We start from the raw sequence: 25,964 nt of genomic DNA, 5'->3' as shown, positions 1-25,964 counted from the left end.
TGATCTACTCACATTTGCATGCTTTTGAACTGCTAGGTTGGCAGAAGCTGGGGCTAACCGCAGGAGTTCACCCTGCTCTCCGGATTTGAACTGCCAACCTTTCGGTCAGCAAGTTCAGCAGCTCAGCGATTTATGAAATATAATCTGTGGTTTTTCATTCTTCAGCATCAATTGTGGCCTGGATTGAAAAAAATATCTCCAGTCTATGATATCCTACTTCATTATGGGAAGAAGTAGGATTAAAGACTGCTACATCTAGAAAAGGGATGCTAGGTGCATAGATTCACATGGATGAGTCTGGGAAATAAAGAGTTGCAGGATTTGGAAAAGGCAGAACATAAGTGACACCACATTGAGAAGTCACTTTTTTCAATTTCATCCTTATTTACATTTGCAGAAGAATGTTTTTGTTTGTCGTGTGTCCCCATGTCCCATCTTTTATTGGGTGTGGTTGTATGCATGCATGCTACCATATTGTGGCAATAATGCTATTTGTTTGTGGCATATAATGTTATTGATAGTCTATGTGGATAATCAGAGAGCCTGTCTTGATGCAAAACATCAGGCTAAGGGCCCTTCCAGGCAGGGTCCAAAATGCTGGCCCTATCAGACTTTTACCTGAGGCATCCAAACGATACCTCAGGTAAAAGAGGATTACTTCAGGTCAAAGCAGGAAAACCCTGCTTTGTCCCGAATTAACTAGATACTCCATTAGACCTGGGCCTTCCTGAAAATTTCTTAAACCAGCTTCATTGTGGGTTTAAGCCCTGTGTGGAAGTGTCCTTAATGGCTACCTGTCCTTTTAAACTGTACGGAATGGAACATAATATGGTTCATAGTAGGGTTAAAAAAATCAAAATGATTCCTTCAAGTATAAAACTATTTTAGAAATGGAAAAGATCAGCCTTCCATAAGCTGAAAAATACATAATTAACATGAATTAACGTTCTTTTTGTCCCCTGTCCCAGACATGGGATGTAGAGTTGGAGAGATCAGCACAGTCCTGGGCTGAGACATGTCTTTGGGAACATGGTCCTGCAAGTCTTCTCCCATCCATTGGACAGAACTTGGGAGCACATTGGGGGAGGTATGTAGAAAACAATGTGAAAATATGAGTGTTTTAAACACATGCAATTTGTTTTTATTAAAAAATCAAAGCAGATAGTGGGATGATTTTGGAATTTCTTTCACTCTTATTTGTAGATACAGACCATTAACATTTCATGTCCAAGCATGGTATGATGAAGTCAGAGATTTTAGCTATCCTTATCCTCAAGAATGCAATCCTTATTGCCCATATAGATGCACTGGTCCTGTGTGCACTCATTATACACAGGTGGGTAAGCTTTTATAAAACTTAATAATTACTTTGTGTGTATTGTGGTAATTTGATACAGATATTTTACAAAAAACAGAAATCAACTGGAAGATGATGATGATTATCCCCACCTTTCTCCCAGTTTGGGACTCAAAGTGGTTTATAATAAATTAAAAGCCACAAATATAAAAGTTTAAAAAAGAATAAATGATAAAATATAAACTTAAAACTACGAATTATCAAAAATAAAAGCCAATTAAAACAGTTAAACAACACACATCTTCACACAGCAACACAACAATTAGGAAAACCTAGTACATTGTTTAGGTAGGTTGAGCCTCACACAATGATTTATCATATGTTTGTAAAACAGAAAAGACTTTACTCATTTGTAATAAGAAATTGGATAGAGTGCCAGTCGAAACTCCACAGGGAAGGGAGGAGAAAGCTCTTTTTTGTGTTCCTACTAGTTGTACAGTGCCTGGGAAGGTAGTGGGTCTGAGGGCCCTTTTACACTGCCATATAATCCAGATTATCAAATTGGATAATCTACATTATCTGCTTTGAATCTACATTACCATATAAACCAGATCAAAGCATATAATCTGGATTTTATATGGCAGTGTAGAAGGGGCCAGAGTGAAGGGCCTTTCCAGCAGATCTCAAAGCATGTGCAGGTTTGTAAGGAAGAACTGGCCCATGAAGTCAACTGAACTTGAGCTATATCAGGTGCTACATAAAAAATGATACCTTGAAATGTGCCTGGAAATGGACCGGCAGCCAGTTGCAATAATGGAATTGGGTGCTCCCTATAGCTAGTCCCAATTAGCTAATTGGTTACAGATGTTTGGACCAGATGAAGTTTGCATGTGAAGCTACTGCTACATGTCCCCCATTTTCCCTTCTTTCTCCTTCCATAATTGGGCCAGGATGCAAGATAGTGAGCATCAATCAGCAGTGATTGTCTGAATCTGCACAGTAATTTTTCCCTCTGTCTACAACCTATCTCTGCGCTTAAGGATGACTGTAACTAAATTTGGGCAATCTAAATCAATGGGATCCCATCAGTCACATATACATTATCCAATGCCGGCCAATTTCCCTAAAATGGTGATTGCTTAGTTGTATTAATAAAAGTTCATTTTGATCTTTATATTATCCTGGCTTTCTCTGTCTGGGTTCATCACACATACAGAGAGAGCCAATATATAATATAAAGAGCAATATTAGTCATGATTGCTTTTCTGTGTTTGTTTTTATTATACTCATTTGTCTTAGTTTGAATCAGATGTTTAACTCTCTGATCTTTTTGTCTTTCTAGGTGGTATGGGCAACAAGTAGCAGAATAGGTTGTGCTGTTAACTTGTGTCATAATATGAACGTCTGGGGACAGATATGGCCAAAAGCAATTTACCTGGTGTGCAATTACTCCCCCAAGTAAGTATACATAGAGAGCAGGTAAATTGATTACTACATGGAACACAGAAGTGCATGTGAAAGTCCCAGTTTGAACTAGAGAAAGCAGGAGGATATTTCAAAAAGCTTGGAAAAATCAAAATTTTAATCTGTAATTCCAAAATCCCCCCAGTGCCAGTATTGCTGTAATTTTTTTCAACATAAGGGGTTTATTTGCCTGTCTCTTATAAACTCCACATTTTGCCCCTGTCCCTTGCTTCCTTGTGAATATGTGAATGTTAAATTTCCTCTCTCACCTGCCATTACTTCTTTTCCCAAGATTTTCATTGCAATCTTATTTTTCTTAAAAGCAGTGGGCTCTGTAATTTAAAGACCTCAGAGATCAACTGCTGCCCAAGTGGGATTAATACAGTGTTCCCTCACTACTTCGCAGTTCACTTTTCGCGGATTCGCTATTTCGTGGTTTTTCAATAAACTCTAAAAGACTATTATAAATCATAAAAAATTACAATTTACAGCCTAAGGAAGGAGAAGCCAAAGGGAGAGAAAAGGGGCCCAAGCAGCAACAGGAGGAGGAGTCGTCAATTTATCAACACACAATTGGTTGATAAAGACTTAAAATAGTGTATAACTACTAAAATAATGTATAAATATTAAAATAAATATAGTGTCCCTACTTTGCGGATTTTCACTTATTGCGGGTGGTCCTGGAACCTAACCCAAGAGATAAGTGAGGGAACACTGTATACATATTATGCCTGCTAAATGGGAGTTGGTCTCAATGATCATAACAGAACCCACGTGTTTCATTCTTACATTTGGGTTTCTGGATGTTATTGCAGTGCAATTACAAAAGCTATGGCTAGTTCTGCTGGGAATTGTACTGGAGACCTAAATTTGGGAACCACTGTTTTACATGGTGTCAGACAATATAAGACCAGTAGGTCATGTTGGATAAACAGCATTGCTTCTCGTGGAATTTTGGCACAGTGCAACACTAATGCAGTTTGGATTTCAAGTGTTCCAACCTAAATATCATTTAGTCCAAAATCACAACATTCCAGGCATTCTTTACAATCTGCCAAGTCTATTTATGAAGATAATCTGCTTGTTTTGTAACAGATTATTAGAAGATATCTGATTGGCAGCAATTCAGCTGAATTATGGTGATCTTACATGGTGTTAAATAAGGTTACACTCAAGCTGTGAAAGGCCTTGGCTTTGGAACAGCTTTGACAGAGCGATCTTATAGGCAGGTTGTGGTGATAGGGGGCATATGCTGGTTACATCTGTAGAATTGACACTATATCTTTTAACCATCCATCCCAAGAAGCAGAGGAAAACCAGCAGAAGTTCCTAAATTTTTTTTAAAAGAAAAGTTGCTCCTAGAATAAATGAAAATACTGTCAAAGCAATAAGATATGCATGAAATAAAGAATCCCTGAAACTGGATGCATAGTAGAGATGTGCACAAATTTTTTCCCTTTGTTTCCTTTGTGCTATCGTTTTGTTTCGACCGTTCGTCTACACAAAATGAATGACGACATGAAAATGAAAGCCGCACAGTCATTGTGCTTGCTTTCGTTTTCCTTTCGTTTCGACCCCATAACAATAAGCAAGTATTGACAGAGGGCTGCCTTCCCATTACAGCTGATGTGTACCAATGGGTATTGGTAATAATATTAATATAAATAATGATAGTTATTCTGGGACCCTAAGCTGAGTCTGGGCGAGGAGTGCTTCCCCATTACATCGGATGTGTGCCAATGGGTCTTAACAACAACAACAACAACAATAATATATTAATAACAATAGTTACTCTGGGACCCTAAGCTAAGTCTGGAAAACTAGTGCCTCTCCATTACATTGGATGTGGACCAATGGGTCTCAATAATAATATTAATATACACATTAATAACAATAGTTACTCTGGGACCCTAAGCTGAATCTGGAAAAGGAGTGCCTCTCCATAACAGCTGATATGTGCCAATGGGTGTTAATAGTAGTAGTAGTAGTAGTAATAATAATAATAATAATAATAATAATAATAATAATAATAATAACAATAGTACTCTGGGGAAGACCCAAACATTTTAAAAGTTGGTGGGCTAAATGGGGTTGAAATGCCGTCCGTGTATGGGGCAATTTTCACCCCTCTAGCCCAAAAACCAAGGAGGGGTCAGCCTAGGAAGACCTTCCTTTGAAGCCAAGAGGCCGAAAATTTTCGTTTTTTTAATGTTGAACCTCACTGCAGGCTGATATCAGAAAAGTGCTGCACATTGGCTTGGGCATTCCTCGCTATTGCTCCAAGAAAGGAGATTTGCTGGGTTCACATTTCTTTGATGCTTTCTCTTTGATACTTTTGCCTGTTTGTTACTGAAGTCTTGTAATCTTAACCACTTGTGTGTTACCTCCTTTGAATCCAAAGAGAACCTTTGCCTTTGGCAAAACATTTCCATGTTGTGGTCCTGACAGGCAAAAGTGCAGTTGTGGCAGAATGCCTAAACTTTGCCAACAGAAAGATTATATGCATTTGAATTTGTGCTTCCCTTATTCTATTCTCCCTTAGTAACAATTCACTTTGCTGTTGGAGAGTTCTGGTTTAGCTCTATTGTAACAGTGGCCTATCTAGCATTTTACTTGCATGGTGTGACTTCCTTCAAATATGATAACGGGAAAGACTGGATGTTAACCCTTCTTCTTAGAATCAGATGTGGATGTTGCCAAATATTGACTATGCTTATCTGTTTACAAAGGGTACTTAAAGTGCCTGTCATTCAGCGAAATCTCCCCAGTGGCTAACTTGCACCTGTGTTTTAGTATAATATATTACAGACATACCATTTATTAAATGTAACTCTTTGCTAATTTATCTATAGCTCATGCTCTAGGCTGCAATCTACAGTTCTTGATATTCTTTTAAAGGGAGAATGACTAGTGTTCTCAAAAAAGCAGTCCTCATGAAATGGACAGCTACAGCAGATGACAAAGGGTTTGCTGTGGCTACTATATGAGTACTGATTAAGTCAGTGGTGAGCAATTTTAGCTGTGTGAAACACAATAGATATTGTGAATTTATTTCATTAAATAATATTCTTTTTTCCTAGGGGTAATTGGTGGGGACATGCTCCATATAAACATGGCCGTCCATGTTCTGCTTGCCCACCTAGTTTTGGAGGAGGCTGTAGAGAAAATCTTTGTTATAAAGGTATAAATTTGTTAATATTGTTAACTGACTTTACTGTGCTATTGTGTGCAATATTTATAAATACAGTAGAGTCTCACTTATCCAACACTCGCTTATCCAACATTCTGGATTATCCAACGCATTTTTGTAGTCAATGTTTTCAATATATCATGATATTTTGGTGCTAAATTCGTAAATACAGTAATTACTACATAGTATTAATGTGTATTGAACTACTTTTTTTGTCAAATTTGTTGTATAACATGATGTTTTGGTGCTTAATTTGTAAAATCATAACCTAATTTAATGTTTAATAGGCTTTTCCTTAATAACTCCTTATTATCCAACATATTCGCTTATCCAACGTTCTGCCGGCCCGTTTACGTTGGATAAGCGAGACTCTACTGTATAATATTAAATAATTTCAGTAATAATATAAACTGCCAGCTTTCCATTATTGTCAGAGTGTTATATAAAGGGGAAGGTGGTTTGTGACTTGATGAGGGATTTTGTCTGTTGAACAAGGGCTTCTTCATATGCTTTGGCTGTGCAAAGAGACTTTGCAGAGAAGAAAAGCATAACTGATGGCAGTTATATTCTAATAGGTCTTCTTTTTTCTGATTATGTCAGTAGCTCAAGTAAGTCTTGCTATCTGCCTCAGAATTCCTTTACTAATAGAGCTGGAAATAACTGTGAAAAAAAAGAGGACAACTTGCTTTCTGTAATAACATCTCCATTTTATAGTTATTTTAGGGCCCATTTATATGGACCATTTATCTTGAAGAGGGGGATGGGATGTAAATCAACTCTGTGGGGGCTTCATGATGTACACATCTGATTTGGGTTAACATGGGCCAAAGCTACTAAATGTGGCCTTGAACCATGTTAACAAAAGTTGTAGCATTCTCCAGAGCTCCCCTGAAGTTCTGAAACTTACCCATGTTTTGGCCAAATGTAAACAGTTGTGCTACTTCCTATTTGGGAAGCAGCTGTGGCTGTTTACACCACCATCCTGTTTTCCCAGGGCTTAAGCAGCCCTGGGATGGGATGACACCTACCTTGTACTGTTGTTCTAGAGTTGCACTGGATAGCATAGAGATTCTTAGAGAAGTAAGAGTAAAATTAAAATAGTTTTTTAAATTTGCATTTTCCTCACTTTAGCAGTGGTTCTGTGTCATAGCACTGCAAAAGTAGATGGCCTACAGTATTCACTTTCTGTCAGGACTGAGAGTGAGACAATGGTTGGTATCTAGTACAACCATTTTAAATCAGAACCTGGCAAAAAGCATCTGTCCAGATGCCATTGGACTGCAATTACCAAAAATCCTAGCCAGCAAAGCAATGAGAGGAATGCTCTTTGTTTCAGTCAATGACGTCTGGATCTCCCCATATTACCTACTTATGCTTTACAGTGTAACCCTATGCATGTCTACTCGGGATAAAGCCTCACTGAGCCTCATCAATCTTTCTTCAAGATAAATGGGTGCCACTGATTGTAATAAAATGCTTTCCAGAAATGCTTAAGGCTGCAGTGCTATTTAGTCCTGAGAAATTATCACGATCATTTGCATTTTTCAATCATTCAGTGTGCCTGTTTTCAGAAAAAGAGTATTTCTTTCTTTCATTTGCTTTGACAGAAGGTTCAGAAAGAGTTTACTCTCCAGAAATGGAAACCAATGAAATTGAACGTCAGCAGTCACATGTTCGAGAGACATCACAAAACAGATTAAGGTCTCATTCTTCTGATGACAGTGAAAGAAATGAGGTCATCAGCAAACAGCAAATGTGTAAGGAAAATCTATTTTAATATTTTAACTGGATCCCCAAGTGCACAGAAACACTGTAATAATGTTGGTTGCTTTTCCTTCAGCGCAAATCGTTTCATGTGAAGTGCGACTGAGAGATCAGTGCAAAGGAACAACGTGCAATAGGTAGGATCAACATGACAATTTATCAAGAATCCATTAAACCAACTGCATGTTTTGTTAAGAAAGCTTATTTTCTTATTGTCTTTTTCAAACCTTTTTCCGTTCTGATTTTTCTAGGTATGAATGTCCTGCCGGCTGTTTGGACAGTCATGCCAAAGTTGTTGGAAGTGTTCATTATGACATGGTAAAAATAATACAATTTTATTCAGTCTAACCCTATTTGAGTTCATTTTTAAGCTAGGAAGGTTAACTCAAATGTTATTGTTGACAAAACACTATATTCGGAAAATGTGATGAGCTTTCTAATTTCTACCTTGAAGCTAATTCTGATTTGTATCTGTATCATATTGCTAGTTTTCCCCTCCTTTCATAGACAATTTCATATTTTCTAAATATTTATTTTATTTATTTATTTCAATCATTTCTATCATTTCTAGTTATATGCAAATATATGTGTGTTTTTTTAAAAATATATATGCATTTTCTCCAATTAATTTAAATAAATTTCTGTGTATTTGTCATAGGTATTCACACTTCATATGTATGCCTATGCATTTTAATGAAACCATGCATTGATTAACTACCCATCTGAGATATGAAGATCTGATTGCATACTCAAAAATGCACAGATGTTCAATAGAAAATCAATGTTTAGTTGAGGAGAGGTGCAAACTTGATACATTGTTCAAAATCAGAGTGAAACAAATTTTGCCCCCAGCTCTGCCTTGAAAAAAATAAACCAAATTTAATTTATGGTCCCATTCAGAATTAGACACTTGAATATATACCTCATATGAATGACAATTAAGAAGCATAGTTGGAGTAACATGAAATATCTGACATCATCACATAACTCTGCTTTGTCAGATAGAAGGTAACGTCGGTTGATTTGGTTACCTTCTTAGACATCTCAATATTTTATTTGGAAAATTGATGTTTTTCCCTTTTAGAAATATAATGAGAAAAATATTTTATTATTGTTTTTTTCTTTTACCTTCATAGCAATCAAGCATTTGCCGAGCTGCAATACATTATGGCATCATTGACAATGATGGTGGTTGGGTTGATGTTACCAGACAGGGAAGGAAACATTATTTCATTAAGTCCTATAGAAATGGAGTACAGTCTATCGGGTAAGTAAAAAGATAGTTATTGTACAGAGTACTTTGTTACCAGGTTTTGTCATAGTTTACTTAAGACACATCCATCTACAGTGTGGAATTTATGCATTTTGACTTCCATGCATTAATGCTATGTAATCCTGGGATTTGTAGTTTGGTGAGACACCAGCATCTTTTGGGAGAAAAGGTAAAGGAACTTGTAAAAACTACAACTTCCATGATTCCGTAGCATTGAGCCATGACAATTAAAGTAATGTCAAAATGCATTAATTTAACAGTGTAGATGCATCCTCTATAACAGTAGATGACTGTAAAAAAATGTAAACTCATTGAACAGTTATACAGGTTGAACATCCCTATTCTGGAATTCTGTGAACAAAAATCTGAAATTGACCATGTGGATGGCTGAGGCAATGACATCTTTGTTCATTGTACACACATTTTGAGGAACAATGTATGATAAAACAAGGGGGTAGGGCTAGGAATTCCAATACTGATAGGACAGCAATTTAAATATTTGATGGTGCACAAACTTTGTTCCATGTGCAAAACTATTAAAAGTATTGTGAAAATGTACCATCAGGTTATGTGTAAAAGGTGTATACATCAGTGAATTTTGTGTTTAGACTTGGATCCCATTCCCAAGATAACTCAATATATATCACACATGCATATATGCAACCCCCCCCCCCCCCCCCCGAAAAAAATTCAAAACACTTCTGATCCCAAGCTCGCAGATAAGGGATACTCAACCTGTAGCAAATATTGATCTATCGAGTTTGTGGTGAAAGACGATTTAATAGCTATAACACTTTCCAGTCTTTTGAAGATCCACAGAGTTCCTGATGTATTTCTCTACCCCACATCAAGGTAGATCTTCCCCAACCCAGCAAAATTACTTATGGATCTCTCCTTGTTACACCACCATTCCTTCCTTTTGCACTGTGATCTTTCTCTTTCCCTCCAAAAGCCTGAACTTTTTGTTTCATTTTCCTTTCCCTTTGGTTCTCTCCTTGCAAGATGAATATTCTCATCCTTTTCATCCCAACATGATAAGTTGCAGAGGACAAACCTCCTCACTAGACTGCTCCAAGTGTCCCTTTCCTGATATTCCACTATAAGGTGTGGTTAGGAAAAAGATGAGTTTGTCCCCTCCAGCAAGAATTCTTTGAAAACTGAGGATAATTTAGCAGGGAGAAAATTGTTTAAATTGTTTATTCTCCCCCTATGGAAATGAATAATTTAAACAATCATAATCCTAGTTTTTGGAGTGGAGTGAAAAAAAGGAGGGAGTGAAGATTAAATTGAAAATGGCACTTCACGCACTAAAACATTTTCTGCACAGGTGTTTTCTTGATCAAAAATATTTTTTCTGCACAGAAAACTTAATTTTCTATGTAGAGAACATCATTAGCAGTACAGAAAATACTGTGGGATGGGTTTTTTTTTTTTGCACAAACCTCAGATGTGGGCTGAATTGCAAATAGTCCTTAAAACTGCATTTTTCAAGGGCATACTCTCATAGGAGAGTGAAAGCTGTTACATTGCTTGATCTTGCCAGTGAAAATGAAAATTACAAAGATTTACTGTGTCATTCTTTCCCTATCTTCCTCTCTGCCCAAGTGGGGGATGAGATGGATTATTCTTGCTAGGCATCTGAACTGACAATTAGGCTCAAGGGTGCAAGAAATCAGGGGAAACTACATTCAAACTGCTTTTTCTGCCCCTCATGTAACCTATGTATTTTTAATATGGTGGCTAGGAAGTTGCTAAGTACTCATCATAGTTAGGATTCAGCAACTTATATGCTTTTTTAAAGGCAAAAGTGTTTTCTTAGTTCCAACAATCGTGGTCATAATAATAAAGAGTAGAAAATCCTGGAATGTGTAGCAAGGAAAAGTCATGCAGTTTATAGAAACGAGGGGATTGGCTACTCTCGATCTCATCCTAACAAATGCGGAGGACCTGATCAATGCAGTCGAAGTGGTCGAATCCTTAGGGGCAAATGACCATGTGCTCCTGCAGTTCGCCATACAAAGGAAAGCTGAAACTAAGACAAGTCAAACATGTATTCTGGACTTTAAGAGAGCTGACTTCCAAAAAATGAAGGAAATACTGAGCAGCATTCCATGGACGCTAATATTAAAAGACAAGGGAGTTAAGGATGGATGGCAATTTTAAAAAAGTGAAATACTCAAGGTGCAAATGCAAATAGTGCCAACAAATTTTTAAAAAAATAAGACAAGCGCAAAGAAGCCAGAATGGATGTCCAAAGAACTTCTAACCAGGCAAAGACTAAAAAGAGACATGCACAAGAAGTGGAAAAGGGGATAAATCACCAAAGAAGAATTCAAAGAATAGCCAACTCCTGTAGGGAAAAGGTTTGCAAGGCTAAAGCGCAAAGTGAGCTCAGGCTTGCCAGGGACATTAAAAACAACAAAAAAGACTTTTTTGCTTACGTCAGTAGAAAAAAGAACAATGAGGCAATAGGGCCTCTGCAAGGAGAAGATGGGGTAGTGGTGACAGGGGATAGGGAAAAGGCAGAACTACTTAATGCCTTCTTTGCCTCAGGCTTCTCACAAAAAGAAAACCATCCTCAACCTCAGCAACATGGAGTGGACGAAGGATATGGGGAAATCCAATCCCAAATAGGGAAACAAGTTGTCCAGGAACACCTGGCCGCTCTAAACGAATTTAAGTTGCCAGGGCCAGATCAACTACATCCAAGAGTATTGAAGGAACTAGCAGAAGTTATTTCGGAACAACTGGCAATCGTCTTTGAGAGTTCTTGGAGAACGATAGAAGTCCTAGCAGATTGGAGGAAGGCGAATGTGGTTCCTATCTTCAAGAAGGAAAAAAAGGACGACCCAAACAATTACAAACAAATACCAGGCAAGATTCTGGAAAAGATCATTGAGAAAGTGGTTTGCAAACACTTAGAAACAAATAAGTCATTGCTAATAGTCAACACAGATTTATCAAAAACAAGTCATGCCAGACTAATCTGATTTCTTTTTTTGGTAGAGTTACGAGTTGGGTCGATACAGGGAACACCGTGGATGTAGCGTACCTGGATTTTAGTAAGGCCTTCGACAAGATCCCCCATGACATTTTGGCAAACAAACTAGTAAAATGTGGGCTAGACAGAACTACAGCTAAGTGGATCTGTAATTGGCTAAGCGAACGAACCCAAAGGGTGCTCACCAATGTGTTTTCTTCATCCTGGAAAGAAGTGACAAGTGGAGTGCCGCAGGGTTCCGTCCTGGGCCTGGTTCTGTTCAACATCTTTATTAACGACTTAGATGAAGGGTTAGAAGGCACGATCATCAAGTTTGCAGATGACACCAAACTGGGAGGGATATCTAATACTCCAGAAGAAAGGAGCAGCATTCAAAACAATCTTAACAGACTAGAGAGATGGGCTGAAACTAACAAAATGAAGTTCAACAGGGACAAATGCAAGATTTGCATTTAGGTAGAAAAAATGGAATGCAAAGATACAGCATGGGGGATTGTGGCTCAACAGCAGTACATGTGAAAAAGACCTTGGAGTCCTCGTGGACAACAAGTTAAACATGAGTCGACAATGTGATGCAGCAGCTAACAAAGCCAATGGGATTTTGGCCTGCATCAATAGGAGTATAGTGTCTAGATCCAGGGAAGTCATGCTACCCCCCTATTCTACCTTGGTCAGACCACACCTGGAATCACATTGTGTCCAATTCTGCGCACTGCAATTTAAGGGAGATGTTGACAAGCTGGAAAGTGTCCAGAGGAGGGCGACTAAAATGGTCAAGGGTCTGGAGAACAAGCCCTATGAGGAGCGGCTTAAGGAGCTGGGCATGTTTAGCATGCAGAAGAGAAGGCTGAGAGGAGACATGATAGCCATGTATAAATATGTGAGGGGAAGTCATAGGGAGGAGGGAGCAAGCTTGTTATCTGCTGCCCTGGAGACTAGGATGCGGAACAATGGCTTCAAACTACAGGAAAGGAGATTCCACCTGAACATCAGGAAGAACTTCCTCACTGTGAGAGCTCTTTGGCAGTGGAACTCTCTTCCCCGGAGTGTGGTGGAGGCTCCTTCTTTGGAGGCTTTTAAGCAGAGGCTGGATGGCCATCTGTTGAGGGTGCTTTAAATGCGATTTCCTGCTTCTTGGCAGGGGGTTGGACTGGATGGCCCATGGGATCTCTTCCAACTCTATTCTTCTATGATTAATAAGCCATAGAACAGTATATACTAGTTGATAGCCAGCATCTAATTATAAACTTTTGTGGTATAATAATGAAAATGTCAAATAATAGATATTCCGTATGTCTAAACTTTTATATCAATTTTAATTGAAATTAAATGTAATTAATATTTATTTTGCTTCTATTTCATTATTTCTGTTTTTAAATAAAGGCCCAAGTCAAAACATGGTTTTGAATTATTGTACTGTTCTATATTATGTGATTGTACATCACCATCACCATGATATGGTATTATGTTGCTTGTGGAAATCAATGATAATGTAATAATAATAATGCTGGTACTGTTTTTGTTGCAGGAAATACCAGTCTGCTAATTCCTTCATCGTTTCTAAAGTAACAGGTTAGCATTTATTGATATTATATGATTCTGTTGGTTTAGTTCTTTTTCTGCCATTTCATTGCATATTTTTGTGGAATTTTAATTTTTGTTTTAAATCTCAGTACAGGCAATCACTTGTGAAACAACTGTGGAACAACTGTGTCCATTTTACAAACCAGCTACACATTGCCCAAGGTAAACAAAGCAATCCTTCCCATTGTTTTATTGTGTCCTCAACTCTGTGAAAAAGGAATCTACAATAAATTTTCCTATCCACTTCCCTCATTAAAATCTGCTATGGAACAGATTTAGGAGAGGTGAAAATTTCCATGGGAAAGGGAAAGGGAAAGGGAAACGTGAAGTCTTACATATTGTGAGATTTCAATTATAATCTTTTTCCTTCATTGATCTATTTTTCTTTTCATTAAGTAAAATGATAGACATTTGTAATCAATTCATAGAATATTTGTATCTGAAAATTTCTCTTGTTTTCTTCTTTCCTATGATTTAAGGTTGTATTGTCCTCACAATTGCATGCAGGCAAATCCACACTATGCAAGAGTAATTGGATCACGGATTTACTCTGATGTAAGTGAAAGATCATGTTTAAAAGATGAACCCTGAAATAATTGCATCTATACTAGTAGTAATATGCCTATAAAACAAGGGTGGAGTATCCAAATATTAAAATTTCAGGTTCACTACAAGTTCAGATTCAGCAGTATTCATACAAGCAGGTGATGGTAATAGATTCTTATGATTATAGTATAGCTCTTAAAACTGAATTAGGATGCTAAATATTTAATTTTAGAGATATATTTTTAAAACTACACTTTATGAATTTGTTAGTTATACAGAAAAGGATATAAAACAGTTCTTTGGATAGGCAGAGGTGTGCTTGTTGCTGATGAAGAAACATTGAATGCTTTTGGTAACAATACATTTTCTCACTAAATAATGTTAAATTAGTTTCTTTCCCTTAATTTATTTAGTGTCTTTTATTTAGTTTCTATCTTTGGGGATCTGCCCCCTTTGAGTACTTTCAGAAGGGAGCAAGGCAAAAAATTGTAGCCACAGTGAGGAACTGGTGGCAATGGGATCTACATCTTGGGGGGGTTTTCGTTGTTATTCTTGTGAGCCTTTAGGTTGTTTATGAAATAAGGTGATCCACTCACAGGATTTTCTTGTCAAGATCTTGGCAAAATTTGTGCAGAAGACATTTCCCATTGTCTTCCTTTAAGGCTGAGAAAGTGAGAATTGCTGTAGTCCATCCAATAAATTTTTATGACCAAGAAGGGATTCAAACCCTAGTCTCCAGTGTCATTGCCCATCATTCATACCCAGAGGCGGTCCAACTGCGAGTTGACTTACGCCGTCGCTTGGGGCGCACACCAACAGGGGGTGCATTCGAGGTGTAAGGAAGCTTCCTTCCACTGGCTGAGAGTGCGCTTCTCGCAAGGTCTCACCCTTCTCGTGAGGCCTTTCTGGAGGCCTCGCCCTTCTCGGCGATGCCTCGCTCTTCTCGTGAGACTATGCTCTTCTCGCGAGGCCTTCCTGGAGGCCTCGCCAGGAGGGCGTTCGGCAGTTTGGTGAGCTGATGGTCCTGTGCTTCACCGCCACTGTTGTTGCCGGTTTGTGTATGTGTGTGTGGGGGGGGGGGCGCAAATTTTTTTTAGGGGGGGGCGGGGCGAGGCGAAATTAAGTTCGCTTACTAGGTCAGATTACCCAGGTTACCTTGAATCAGGAGTTTAATTTTTTCTGTGACCGAGCTCTTAACTCAAACTGCTCTTATCTCAAAACAGATTTCCCCATTGAAATGCTATTAATCAATTCCAGCCTCCTAAAAACCAATGCAGTTTCCTCCTTTGCTCTTAAAATTGATGCTGGTTTGGGATATCATTTCTAAGCATACTTTCTTGTTTCCAGGGTAGTTTTTGAACTGATTGGCAATGCCATTGAATACAGTACTGTTGACTTATAAACTCACCACCCACCAGCATCCCGCCTGCCCTCCCTGTAAGCTCCATTGGAGGCTGGTACCTGTCAGAGGCCAAGCTGGAGACCTCCCTGTTGCGTCTAGTGTAGGCCTCACAGGGCTTGGCAAGGCTCTTCTTCATTGGCTGTTCCACTGGAGTGGATCATCCACAGCTCATAAACTGGTGGGGTCTGAGGTACACACTGCCATCCAGTGGGGCTTGGCCATGTTGGGAAGACCGGGGCAGGCAAGGAGGCCACCCCCCTTCACTGACTTGATACCCAAAGTCTCAGCAGGAGAAACCTGTGTGGCAGTGGCACCCCAGACCCACTTAGTTGAGTGCCAAGCCTTGCTGGGATTGAGTTAGTCGAGGCAATCCCCCTCCCTTTCAGAGCCCCACATCACGGCTTGGGCAGGAAGGCAGGCAGATGAGAGGCCTCTTCCGTCCCCCTTTCCTGGAGGACTGGATCTCACCCAACCCATAGGTTGCTCAACTTGTAACTCAAATATGGCTTGCATTTCACATTTTTAAAAAAGGCCGAGCGATGTCTCACATCTAAAAAAAAAAATCCCATGTTTGAGTACTGAAGTAAACGCTTGGGAAAAGTCTGATGTGCTTCTTTGTTCTGTTTGCTGCTTAACCTGCTGGGGATTCTAGAACTTTAGTTGAAGTTCTCCATGAGAAAGGAAACCTTGCAAGGGACTAGAGTACACCTTTTTATGCCAACCCCAGTGGACTCTGAGAACATTGACACTAACCATTTAATGCGGAAGGCCTTTGGATGCCAGATGTTGCACAGAGCTTATTTAGGATAACATGGGAGCAAGGCCACTTTAGCAACCTGAATTAACCAAAGTTGGGGATACTCTGGATTCTGAGTCAAATTTGGAAAAGTATCCCCTAGCTTTGGATCCATGTAAACAGTTGGGCCAATACTGAGGTGGAATTTGCTTATACTATTTTCACTTCCATCCTATGTTTCACAGGTTCACGCAGTGACATGGCTTCTATTGGTTGGCTGGGGCAATTGAGAAAGAAAGGGGTGAGAAGAGGGGGCAATGGCCAGCTGGTGGGACCTATGTTACAGCCAGAGACCACCATGCATGGAGAATTCAAAGTAATGATAAAGGTGGCTGCTCAGTGGCACTGAACTGGATTTGGTGCTACTGGGAAGTTGGGACATCCAGGGGGTAGGGACCTCTGCAGCAGCTGGAAGGGTGCCTGTGTAACCCATCCCAGGGCCAATCTGGCATATGCCATGCTGTCTCTTTCCTGGAATAGTGGGTCAGTGTAGATCGCTACTCTCCCCTTCGTGGAAAACTCAAAAGGAAAAAAATAGTGCCATCTGCAATGGTTTTGTACCACCTTTTCTCCCCAAAACAATTTGTGGAAGTGAAAAAAATCACTTGACAATTGACCTTTTTTTTTGTATAAGGGTGATTTCTCTGTCAAAACTATGCTCTTGGCCACTGAGACAGGTGCATGAAAGGGTTTAACTGCAAAGCTGATTTCTTGAAATGCTTTAATATAGCACTTAGCCAAGATCAATCATCCTTATTAATCTGATTAGCGACAGTTCTGCAGGTACAGGTATTTACATGCTAGAAAATTAATCTAGGTATGTGGTCAGAATTTAAGGATAAACACTACTTGTCATCTGCTTCCTGGTAGTTTGTGAAGTCATTTTAAAAGCCATGTTTGAATGTTATTAATTATTTTTAAATTCACACATTTCATTTTGCACTGCTTTTTTCCTTTTCTCTCTCACCAGTTTTAATTATCTGGCAAATTATTCAAGAGTCTTTCTTTTTTTCTGTTTTGGTAATACTTAATGCAACATGAAAATTTAGAATGCTGTCTTGATTCAGTCTTTAGGTTGATATGTGTGTACACAGACAGATAGATCTATATGCAGATGATACAAAGAAAAGATAACTTAGCAAAATTCAATAGGATATTTCCACTGACATAACAATTACCCTCTTTACTCAAGTAATCTCCATACACAATGTGCACTGCTTCCATTATATTGGATTTAGGTCTTTATTGTGTATTTGTGTTTTGGTGCTTGAAAGAGCTGTGGTTCTAAGCCATCTCCGACACTTTGAGGTCACAAGAATGTGACATGGCAAGCAGTCAAAAAAGCTAGACACGCTTCTTGCCAAATTCTTGTTTCTACAGCTCATTTTTGTGGCTTCTGCCATCACTGCAATGCCTTTTTACAATATGTACTGTATATTGATTGCTGAAGTTGGTTGCTACTATGTGGGCTGATAACAGCTGAAAATTATGATACAGTTTAGATTATATGTTTCTAGATATATGAAAGCAAATCTGTAATCTTCTGCCACAGGACAAGAAAAATTATTAGGAATTACACATGGTATGAATAATACTGGAAACAAGCACTGTCTGTGGAGTTGGGATGTTTAAAAGTGCCTTTGCTGCCTAATACTATGCTGTAGTAGGTATTTGGCATTTTGCTGAGTAGCAAAATTATTAAGCAGCTTGGTATTCAGATTATGTGACCTGTTAAATAGTGATACATGCCAAAGGGTTCACAGCACAACAGTAAAGTCAGGTGTTATAATACTGCATGAAATGTTTGTGCTAGCATTAGGCTATTGTAGGTATGCTTGGGGATGTGTTTTATCTCAGCACAAAGTTGTGGATTAGACTTTGAGAAGAAATTGTTTCTTTATGACGGATTCTGACAGAATGCTGATGGATGGGGCAAACGTCATGTGATGGGACCCATTCAAAATCATTCTCAAACAGTCTCAGAAACTGAGCTTTTCCTAATGTGATAAGGTCCGTAGTATGATTTTCATGGTGGTTTCACTATAATTGCAACTTGGAAAACTCCAGAGATTTTCTTTGATCTGACTCTATCAAATTATAAAAACAGAATGACCTCAAAACAAAAATTGATTTATAAAAAGAAAAATGTATTCAGCATTAATCACATTTTTCAACAGTGAAGGAGTAAGAAGTCCCTTAAACAAATATGTCTGTTTTCTATTTACGAATGTGCTTTAATAGTCTGTGGACTGAAAATGAAGTTGGGCATCCTTATATTGAAGGAAGAAATAGATTATGGAACACATTCTAATTAATCTTATTTAAATTCTGTTGAAATTGAATCATTTGTAATTAAAATGCCTCTTTAATGTCACTGGAATCCCAACTTTGTCTCTGTTTGGCAAGTTAATCACTTTCCAATCCCCTATGGGCTGTAATACAAGAGATCAAGACTCATAAAGCTTTGAATCAGTTACCAAAATCATACTGAGAAAATGCTAATTAAGGAAGAAAATAGCAGTTGTATTTGTTATTGGTGTGTGCTTTCAAGTTGCTTCTCACTTATAATGGGATTTTCTTGAAGAAATTTGTTCTCAGCACCTTTGTCTTTGCCTTCCTTTGAGGCCAGAGACTTGCCCAGTGTTACCCAGCGGCTTTCCATGGCCAAATAGAGATTTGAACCCTGATTAAAAGATACCACCATTTTGGCCTATGTATTTTATACATTACTAGCTGTGCCCGGCCACGCGTTGCTGTGGCAAAGTGGTGGTGGTATTGGTTAAAAATTGTTGTGTAATTTTTATTTGACGTTTTTTGTATTTTTTTAAATTAATTTTATTGTAAGTTATCTTTTTATTTATTATATTTTATTATTTTCTTCTATTATTTGTAGTTATTTTATGTTATTATAGTATTTTATTGTATTAATTCTTTAGTGTTTTTAATTATTTTTTTAGTGTTTTTTATTATTTTTTATTGGGTTGCTAGGAGACCAAGTTGGAGGAGCTTAGCCTTCTAAGTGCCAGCAATTGGATAAAAGTAATTATTCCTCTCTCTCTAATTAGGACTTTATTTTTGTTTTCTTTTTGTTGTATCAACCTAGAGGCGTGGATGATGGGTTGTGTTGTCAAATTTCGAAGTTGGGGGGCCTGTAGTTTTGTTGTTTTGTGGGTCGCCGTGATGCCATCACTCTTTTATATATATAGATAATAGTCTAGAATTCTAAACTATCATAACTTTTGTGATGGTGCCCATGGCTAGATCGTTTTGTCTTGGTTCTTCCAGCAAGCAGGAGTGTTTAAAAGACTGAGGATGTTATTACTATTTTTAAAATAATTATTTGTGATATTTATATACCACCAGGGCCGGCCCTAGCTAATTTCCAAGTGTAAGCGAACAGAATTTTGGAGCCCCCCCCCCCCAACCAATCACTGAAAAATAAAAGCGTTGGATAAGCAAAAATGTTGGATAATAAGGAGGGATTAAGGAAAAGCCTATTAAACATCCCATTACATTACAATTTTACAAATTAAGCACCAAAACATCATGTTTTACAACAAACTAGCTGTGCCCAGCCACGCGTTGCTGTGGCGTATATAGAGGGTGGATGGCCATCTGTCAAGAGTGCTTGGATTGTGTCCTGCATGGTAGAAGGGTTGGATTGGATGGCCCTTTGGGGTCTCTCCAAACTCTTGGATTGTATGGTTGTACTATGGTTATTATTGTTTTTATTATCTTTATGATTATTATCATTATTATGTAGAGGTTGGATGGCCATGTGTTAGGAGTGTTTGGATTCGTAGAAGGAAGTTGAACTGGATGTTCCTTAGAGGTCTCTCCTAACCTTAGGATTCCATGATATTGTTATTATTATTGTTATTATTTACAGGCTGGATGGCCATCTGTTGGGTGTGCTTGGATTGTGTCCTCTATAATGGTTTGGGCTGGATGGTGTTTTTATGGGTCTGTCCTAACTGTATGAATGTCTGATGAGATTATTGTTATTGTTGTGGAGGTATTGGATGGGCATCTGACAGGAGTGTTTGGATTGTGTCCTCCATGGGAGAAATGGGTTGGACTGGATGGTCTTTAGGGGTCTGTCGTAACTGTTTGATTCTGTGATGTGATGTTGATGATGATGATGATGATGATTATTATTATTATTATGGAGAAGCTGGATGGACATCTGTCAGGAGTGTTTGGATTGTGTCCTCTTGTATGGTTGAAGGAAGTTGAACTGGATGTGGCGGTGGCGGCACGGCGTTTTAAAATCTCTGGCATTCCCCTTTGGGGGTGAGCTCTGCCGCTGCCGTTAGGCTGTCTTTCCTCCCTCCCCCCTCCAGGTTCGATAGGTGTCCGAAGTCAAGGAGGGAAAAAAGCGGCGGTTTTGCCGTCCTCCTTCCTGATACCTTCTCAGACGGGAAACCACCTAGCTCTTGGCCGTTTGTGTGAGGAGAAGGAGAGAAGAAACCGCTGCTTTTGTTCTCCTCCTTTCCTCCTTGTCAGTAGCTTCACAGGTGGGGAAGGCACCTCGCTCATGCCTGTTTGCCGGATCTGTAGGATAGTGAAAACTGCCGATTTCACTGTTCTCTTTCCCTGCCACTTATGAAGTTGTGAGATGGCGAGCAGCGGTGTGCCGGGGCTGGTGGCCAAGATGGTGGTGGTCACAGTAGCTGGCAAGGGAGCGTGGACGAGGGGGTGTGATGGGTGAGTTTCACACGCTGAGCCTGTCTCGCGCAAGCACACATGGTTTTTGTGGGTTTTTGGGTTTGTGTTGGCCACGAATGTTGATGTGAATTGTGGCTTAGTTGTCTAAACCCAGCCGCAAGGGCGTTGTGTTGTGTTGTTAAGTTTCATGGTTCTAGGTGTTGTAGTTTCTTTGTTTAGATTAAGATAAAAACGGACAGACCATTTATATATATATAGATCAATCAACAGAAAAAGCAGTTCAATACATGGTAATGTTATGTAGGAATTACTATATTTGCGAATTTAGCACCAAACATTGAACTGGGATATAGGGCAGTGTGGACTCAGATAACCCAGTTCAAAGCAGATATTGTGGGTTATTCTGCCTTGATATTCTGGGTGATATGGCTGTGTGGAACAGCACTGAGGGTCCTTCCACACAGCCATATCACCCAGAATATCAAGGCAGATAATCCACATTATCTGCTTTGAACTGGATTATAGAGAAGTGTGGACTCCGATAACCCAGATCAAGGCAGATATTGTGGGTTATTCTGCTTTGATATTCTGGGTGATATGGCTGTGTGGAAGAGCCCTGAGAATCCTTAGAAATCCATAGGAATTAAAAGGCCACCGAAAGGGAATCTGGCCCCTGGTATTAAAAAAAACTCTAAAATCAGGACAGTGAATAAAGGACAACACTCTGAAAACAGGGGAAATCCAGTCAGGAAACAATCAGGGCCAGCTAACGCCTCCCACCCAAGGATATATAAACACAGATATATAAACCCCACTTATCTAGCTTCCAACAGACTTCACAACCTCTGAGGATGCCTGCCATAGGTATGGGTTTACCATCAGGAGAGAAAGCTTCTGGAACATAGCCAGGCAGCCTGGAGACCTGGCCTCGAGGGCGAAGGCCAGGGCGCGGCCGCAGAGGCAGGCCAGGCTGCGGAGGCAGGAAGGCCACGCCTGGGCGGAAGTGCTTCAACTGCACCTCCTAGGTGCTCCCTAGAGGATGGTGCCTTCAGTAACTGCTTACTTCGCCTAATGGTTGAACTGCCCCTGTATACCACCCTTCTCAACCCCAAAGTGGACTCAGGGTTGGCAACAATTCAATGCCCTTGACAGAAAACAATATAAAACATCAAAGTTGACCCTCCCCTAATAAAACATGGTTCCATGGTTTCTCACATTGAGTGAATAAAAAAAACCCTGGCTGGTCTCTAAGCAAGTAGTAAATCATGGCTTATCCCTGGAGAGACATGGATGAAGTTTCATTACTTGTTGTGTTATTTGCTTGGCAAGTTTCAAGCAGGATTGATTTGGCTTATTTTGTGGCATTAGTACAGCCAATGATTACTGAAGTTCAGCCAGTGCAGGTCTGCCATTAAAAAAAATCTCTTTCAAATGTTCAGGTATCTAGCATCTGCCGGGCAGCTATACATGCTGGAGTAATCCGCAATGAAGGGGGCTTTGTTGATGTCATGCCAGTGGATAAAAGAAGAATGTACATTGCTTCCTCTCAAAACGGCATTTTTTCAGAAAGGTATAAAGCACAACTTTTAATGAAAATTGTTTACTACCCACTTGCATACACCTGCTTTTCTTTGCAGCCCTTCATTCCGTTTTTAAGTACTTTGACCATCTGTCATGGTAATTAAGCAGACTGTGTTGCATAACAGTAGCAATTGCCAGGAAGAGTTGCAGTGGTACCAGAACTAGCTGTCTCCTGTAACTTAAAATTATAACCCTAAAAGCTGCTTATGAATAAATCAACTCTCTTGTTCAATGATGCTGTAACAAACAGGGTAATGGTAGTTCATAAAAGAAATTCATTAATTTTCTTTATATATTTCAAACTTAATTTCTCTTTCTGCCCAGATAATCTAGAAAGTACATATGCAAACTATTAAATGTAGTCTTGGAAAGTGGCTTTCTTAAGCTAAGTTTTATTTGAAGCACAACACTTTGACTTGGACCACAAATCTGGCCTGATAGTCGGACATCCAAATATTCATGCCTACTGTTGACTGTAACTGGACATTCAAATTTGGCTATAGCTATTTTCTTTTCTCAGAACTGGATGAAATTTGCGCACATAATAGCTTCCTAGCATGCAATCATGACTGCCAAATCGTAGAGGAGAATTTTATGCTGTGATATCTATCTATCTATCTATCTATCTACCTACCAACTTATCTATCAATTACTTTCTTGGAAGAATCAGAAGACATTTGTTAACATAGTAACCCGTTCCAAAGAAGTTAAGCATGCCATGTTACAGAAAAATAGTGGATGTATTTATTTGAGATATTTTAAAGTAACATAAAGTAGCAATGATACAAACACTATAACTAAGCTAAAAATAGAAATGAAGCAGAAATAGTGGGAAAATAATAGTAGGAAAACTATCAAAATAATAAAAACCTATCAAGTAGTGCATTATATGTTTTTTTCCAGAAAGCCTTCTAAAATAAAAACTATTTTGTCTAATATTTTTTCAAAGTTTAAGTGGATTAGAATAACAGACTTCTCTAGAAAAAGACATTGCCAGAAAGGAATTACACATTCTTGGTGCTACGATTAAAAAGATCCTGCTTCACATAATTATATGTCTTATCTGTGGAATTCTCTGCCCGTGGAGATTAGGCAAGCCCCCACACTAGCAGCCTTCAAGAAAGACTTGAAAACATGGCTCTTTCGCTGTGCTTTTGGAGAGTAACCATTTTATATTTCTTTTCCGTTTCTCCCCCTAATATCTATCCTCCAGAATACCCCACTCCCTTATGACCCTGTTCGCTGTGGTTTTTATTTTTATGTCTTTCTCACCCCGAGTTTTAACTTAATGTTCATGTGGCCTGCCCTTGTTTTTATTGTCTCCTTGTTTTATTTTGTAATGGATATTATTTACTGTATTGCTTATTGTATTGTGTTGTGCTGTTCTTTTATATGCTGTTTACATTGTATTGTTTTGGGCATGGCCCCATGTAAGCCGCCCCGAGTCCCCGTTGGGGAGATGGTGGCGGGGTATAAATAAAGTTTTATTATTATTATTATTATTATTATTATTATTATTATTATTATTATTATTAATATTATTATTATTATTATCTCATATGGGAATACAAGACCATACAAGCACCACAAATCCTAGGATACTTTTCCTGTGTAAGAGGGCACTGTAATCAAAAAGTAAATTTTCTGAGGTCTTGAGAGAAAGTTGAACAAGATAGTCTAACTATAGGGATCATTTCATGGCTAAAAAAAAGGATGCTTTGTGAGGTTGGGATTTTATAAATTAAGTTATATGAACAATATTCCACTTTATTTCCTTCTGCAGCTTACAGAATCCTCCAGGAGGTAAAGCATTCAGAGTATTTGCTGTGGTTTAAAGGCAACAACAAAATTTGCAAAAACAATATCAAAAGATTCTTTGGAAGAAGAGAAAGAAAATTCCATTTAATCTACTTCCTTGAGTTTGTATAAAGGTGTAATATTGCTGTACAGAAGATATTTACTATTTTCTGAAAAATAGTGTTTGACTTCATGTAAATGTTCATGGGGAAAATCTGTAAAATCAAACATGGGAAAACACGTATAAGGAACTACAATGAAAAGTAACTTGTTTTGAATCCTGTGTTAAATATTGCTATATTTTCTTAGCACATTTCCTATGCAGTTCAAAGTTCATAAATGTTTCATAGATTTTTTTAAAAAAATTGAGTACATTATGATGATATTTTATATATATGCCACTAATATTAAATGTAAAGTTATATGTATGATAGAATATATATATATATATATATATATATATATATATATATATATATATATATGTATGTATGTATGTTTATGTTGCTTAAACTGGGAAACAACACTGGTGCCCTTAAGCAAGGAATGACAGATGTTACTATACAATTATCAGAACAAAAAACCAAAGAAATTCATGTTTGCTAGTTTTACTGCTAGAATAACGTAGGTGTTTAAACATTGGCCTTGGGGAACATCTGTACTGACGACCACTTCACATGGATTGAAGGCAGCTTGAAAAATGTGGTGTTTAAATGGTGCATGATGTGAATGTATACAACAATGCAAATTAAGGGCTTTTAAACTGATATAAACACAATCAGGAGATATTCTGAAATAAAGCCTGTAATAATCAATGCGCATAGTTATAAATCACATTGCATGGTGAATCCGATTAAGGGAAAGATGCTCTGTACATGGGCTTTGGAAGGAGGGAGTTGAAAAAAATCCTACAGGGCTGCTGATTATAGAACCGCGTTGTAGGCAACCTCTCCAGTGCTCATAGATCTTCACCTGGTTTCAGAGCTTCGCATGTAATCATCCCCATACAAAAATCACTTCCTCTTTTTCTGAATTTACCTCACCTTAAGTGTTCAGTGCAGATGTGCTGTAGGACTCTGGGTTCAAATCCCCACTCAGCCATTGAAACCCACTGGGTGACTTTGGTCAAGTCACACTCTTTCTGTCTCAGAAGAAGGAAAAGGCAAACCTTGCCAAGAAAACCCATGATAGGGTCTTAACTCTCTCCCCCAACCTCTTTAAGAAAACAAAACTTCGAACAGATCTTGGAACCCTGCTTATAGATATTTTAAAATATATTCATTGCTATGGTTGTTTTTTTCTATACATTTTTGTTTTAAAAAAGGAAAAACAATCAATAGTTACTAACTTGCTACTAAATAATCATTTGCCTAAAGAAATACAAAAGATGACACGAAAGCTGAGTGGTTTTATTTTAGAAGCGTATCAGGCATTATTGGGACTGACATTTAGATAAAGCTTTAGTATAAACTAAATTATATTTCCTTTTGCGATGTCATTTCCCACAAATGATTTTTACAAGCATGATATCGCTTGTAGGATTAATACCACGTAGTATGTATGTTGCCATGTATAATATCGGTGAATAGTGAAACTGCACT

General features: G+C 38.4%; 1 protein-coding gene across 1 annotated transcript in view; it reads left to right on the top strand.

Annotated features, from left to right (window-relative positions):
* Positions 1–24,828, top strand: part of crispld1 (cysteine rich secretory protein LCCL domain containing 1) — a 40,165-nt gene extending 15,337 nt beyond the window's left edge. The window contains exons 3-15 of the mRNA XM_003219584.4: positions 969–1,087; positions 1,204–1,336; positions 2,640–2,755; positions 5,842–5,942; positions 7,559–7,708; positions 7,792–7,852; positions 7,967–8,033; positions 8,852–8,982; positions 13,518–13,561; positions 13,663–13,735; positions 14,053–14,128; positions 22,425–22,555; positions 24,350–24,828. Of these exons, the coding sequence (XP_003219632.1) occupies positions 969–1,087; positions 1,204–1,336; positions 2,640–2,755; positions 5,842–5,942; positions 7,559–7,708; positions 7,792–7,852; positions 7,967–8,033; positions 8,852–8,982; positions 13,518–13,561; positions 13,663–13,735; positions 14,053–14,128; positions 22,425–22,555; positions 24,350–24,401 (1,254 nt within the window). The 3' untranslated portion in view covers positions 24,402–24,828. The remainder of the gene's footprint in view (positions 1–968; positions 1,088–1,203; positions 1,337–2,639; positions 2,756–5,841; positions 5,943–7,558; positions 7,709–7,791; positions 7,853–7,966; positions 8,034–8,851; positions 8,983–13,517; positions 13,562–13,662; positions 13,736–14,052; positions 14,129–22,424; positions 22,556–24,349) is intronic.
* Positions 24,829–25,964: the final 1,136 nt, after the last annotated feature.

The sequence above is a fragment of the Anolis carolinensis genome, chromosome 4, assembly GCF_035594765.1.
Source record: "Anolis carolinensis isolate JA03-04 chromosome 4, rAnoCar3.1.pri, whole genome shotgun sequence".
Lineage (NCBI taxonomy): Eukaryota > Metazoa > Chordata > Lepidosauria > Squamata > Dactyloidae > Anolis > Anolis carolinensis.
Note: the sequence above shows the minus strand (reverse complement) of the source record. Positions and strands in the feature narration are given on the sequence as shown.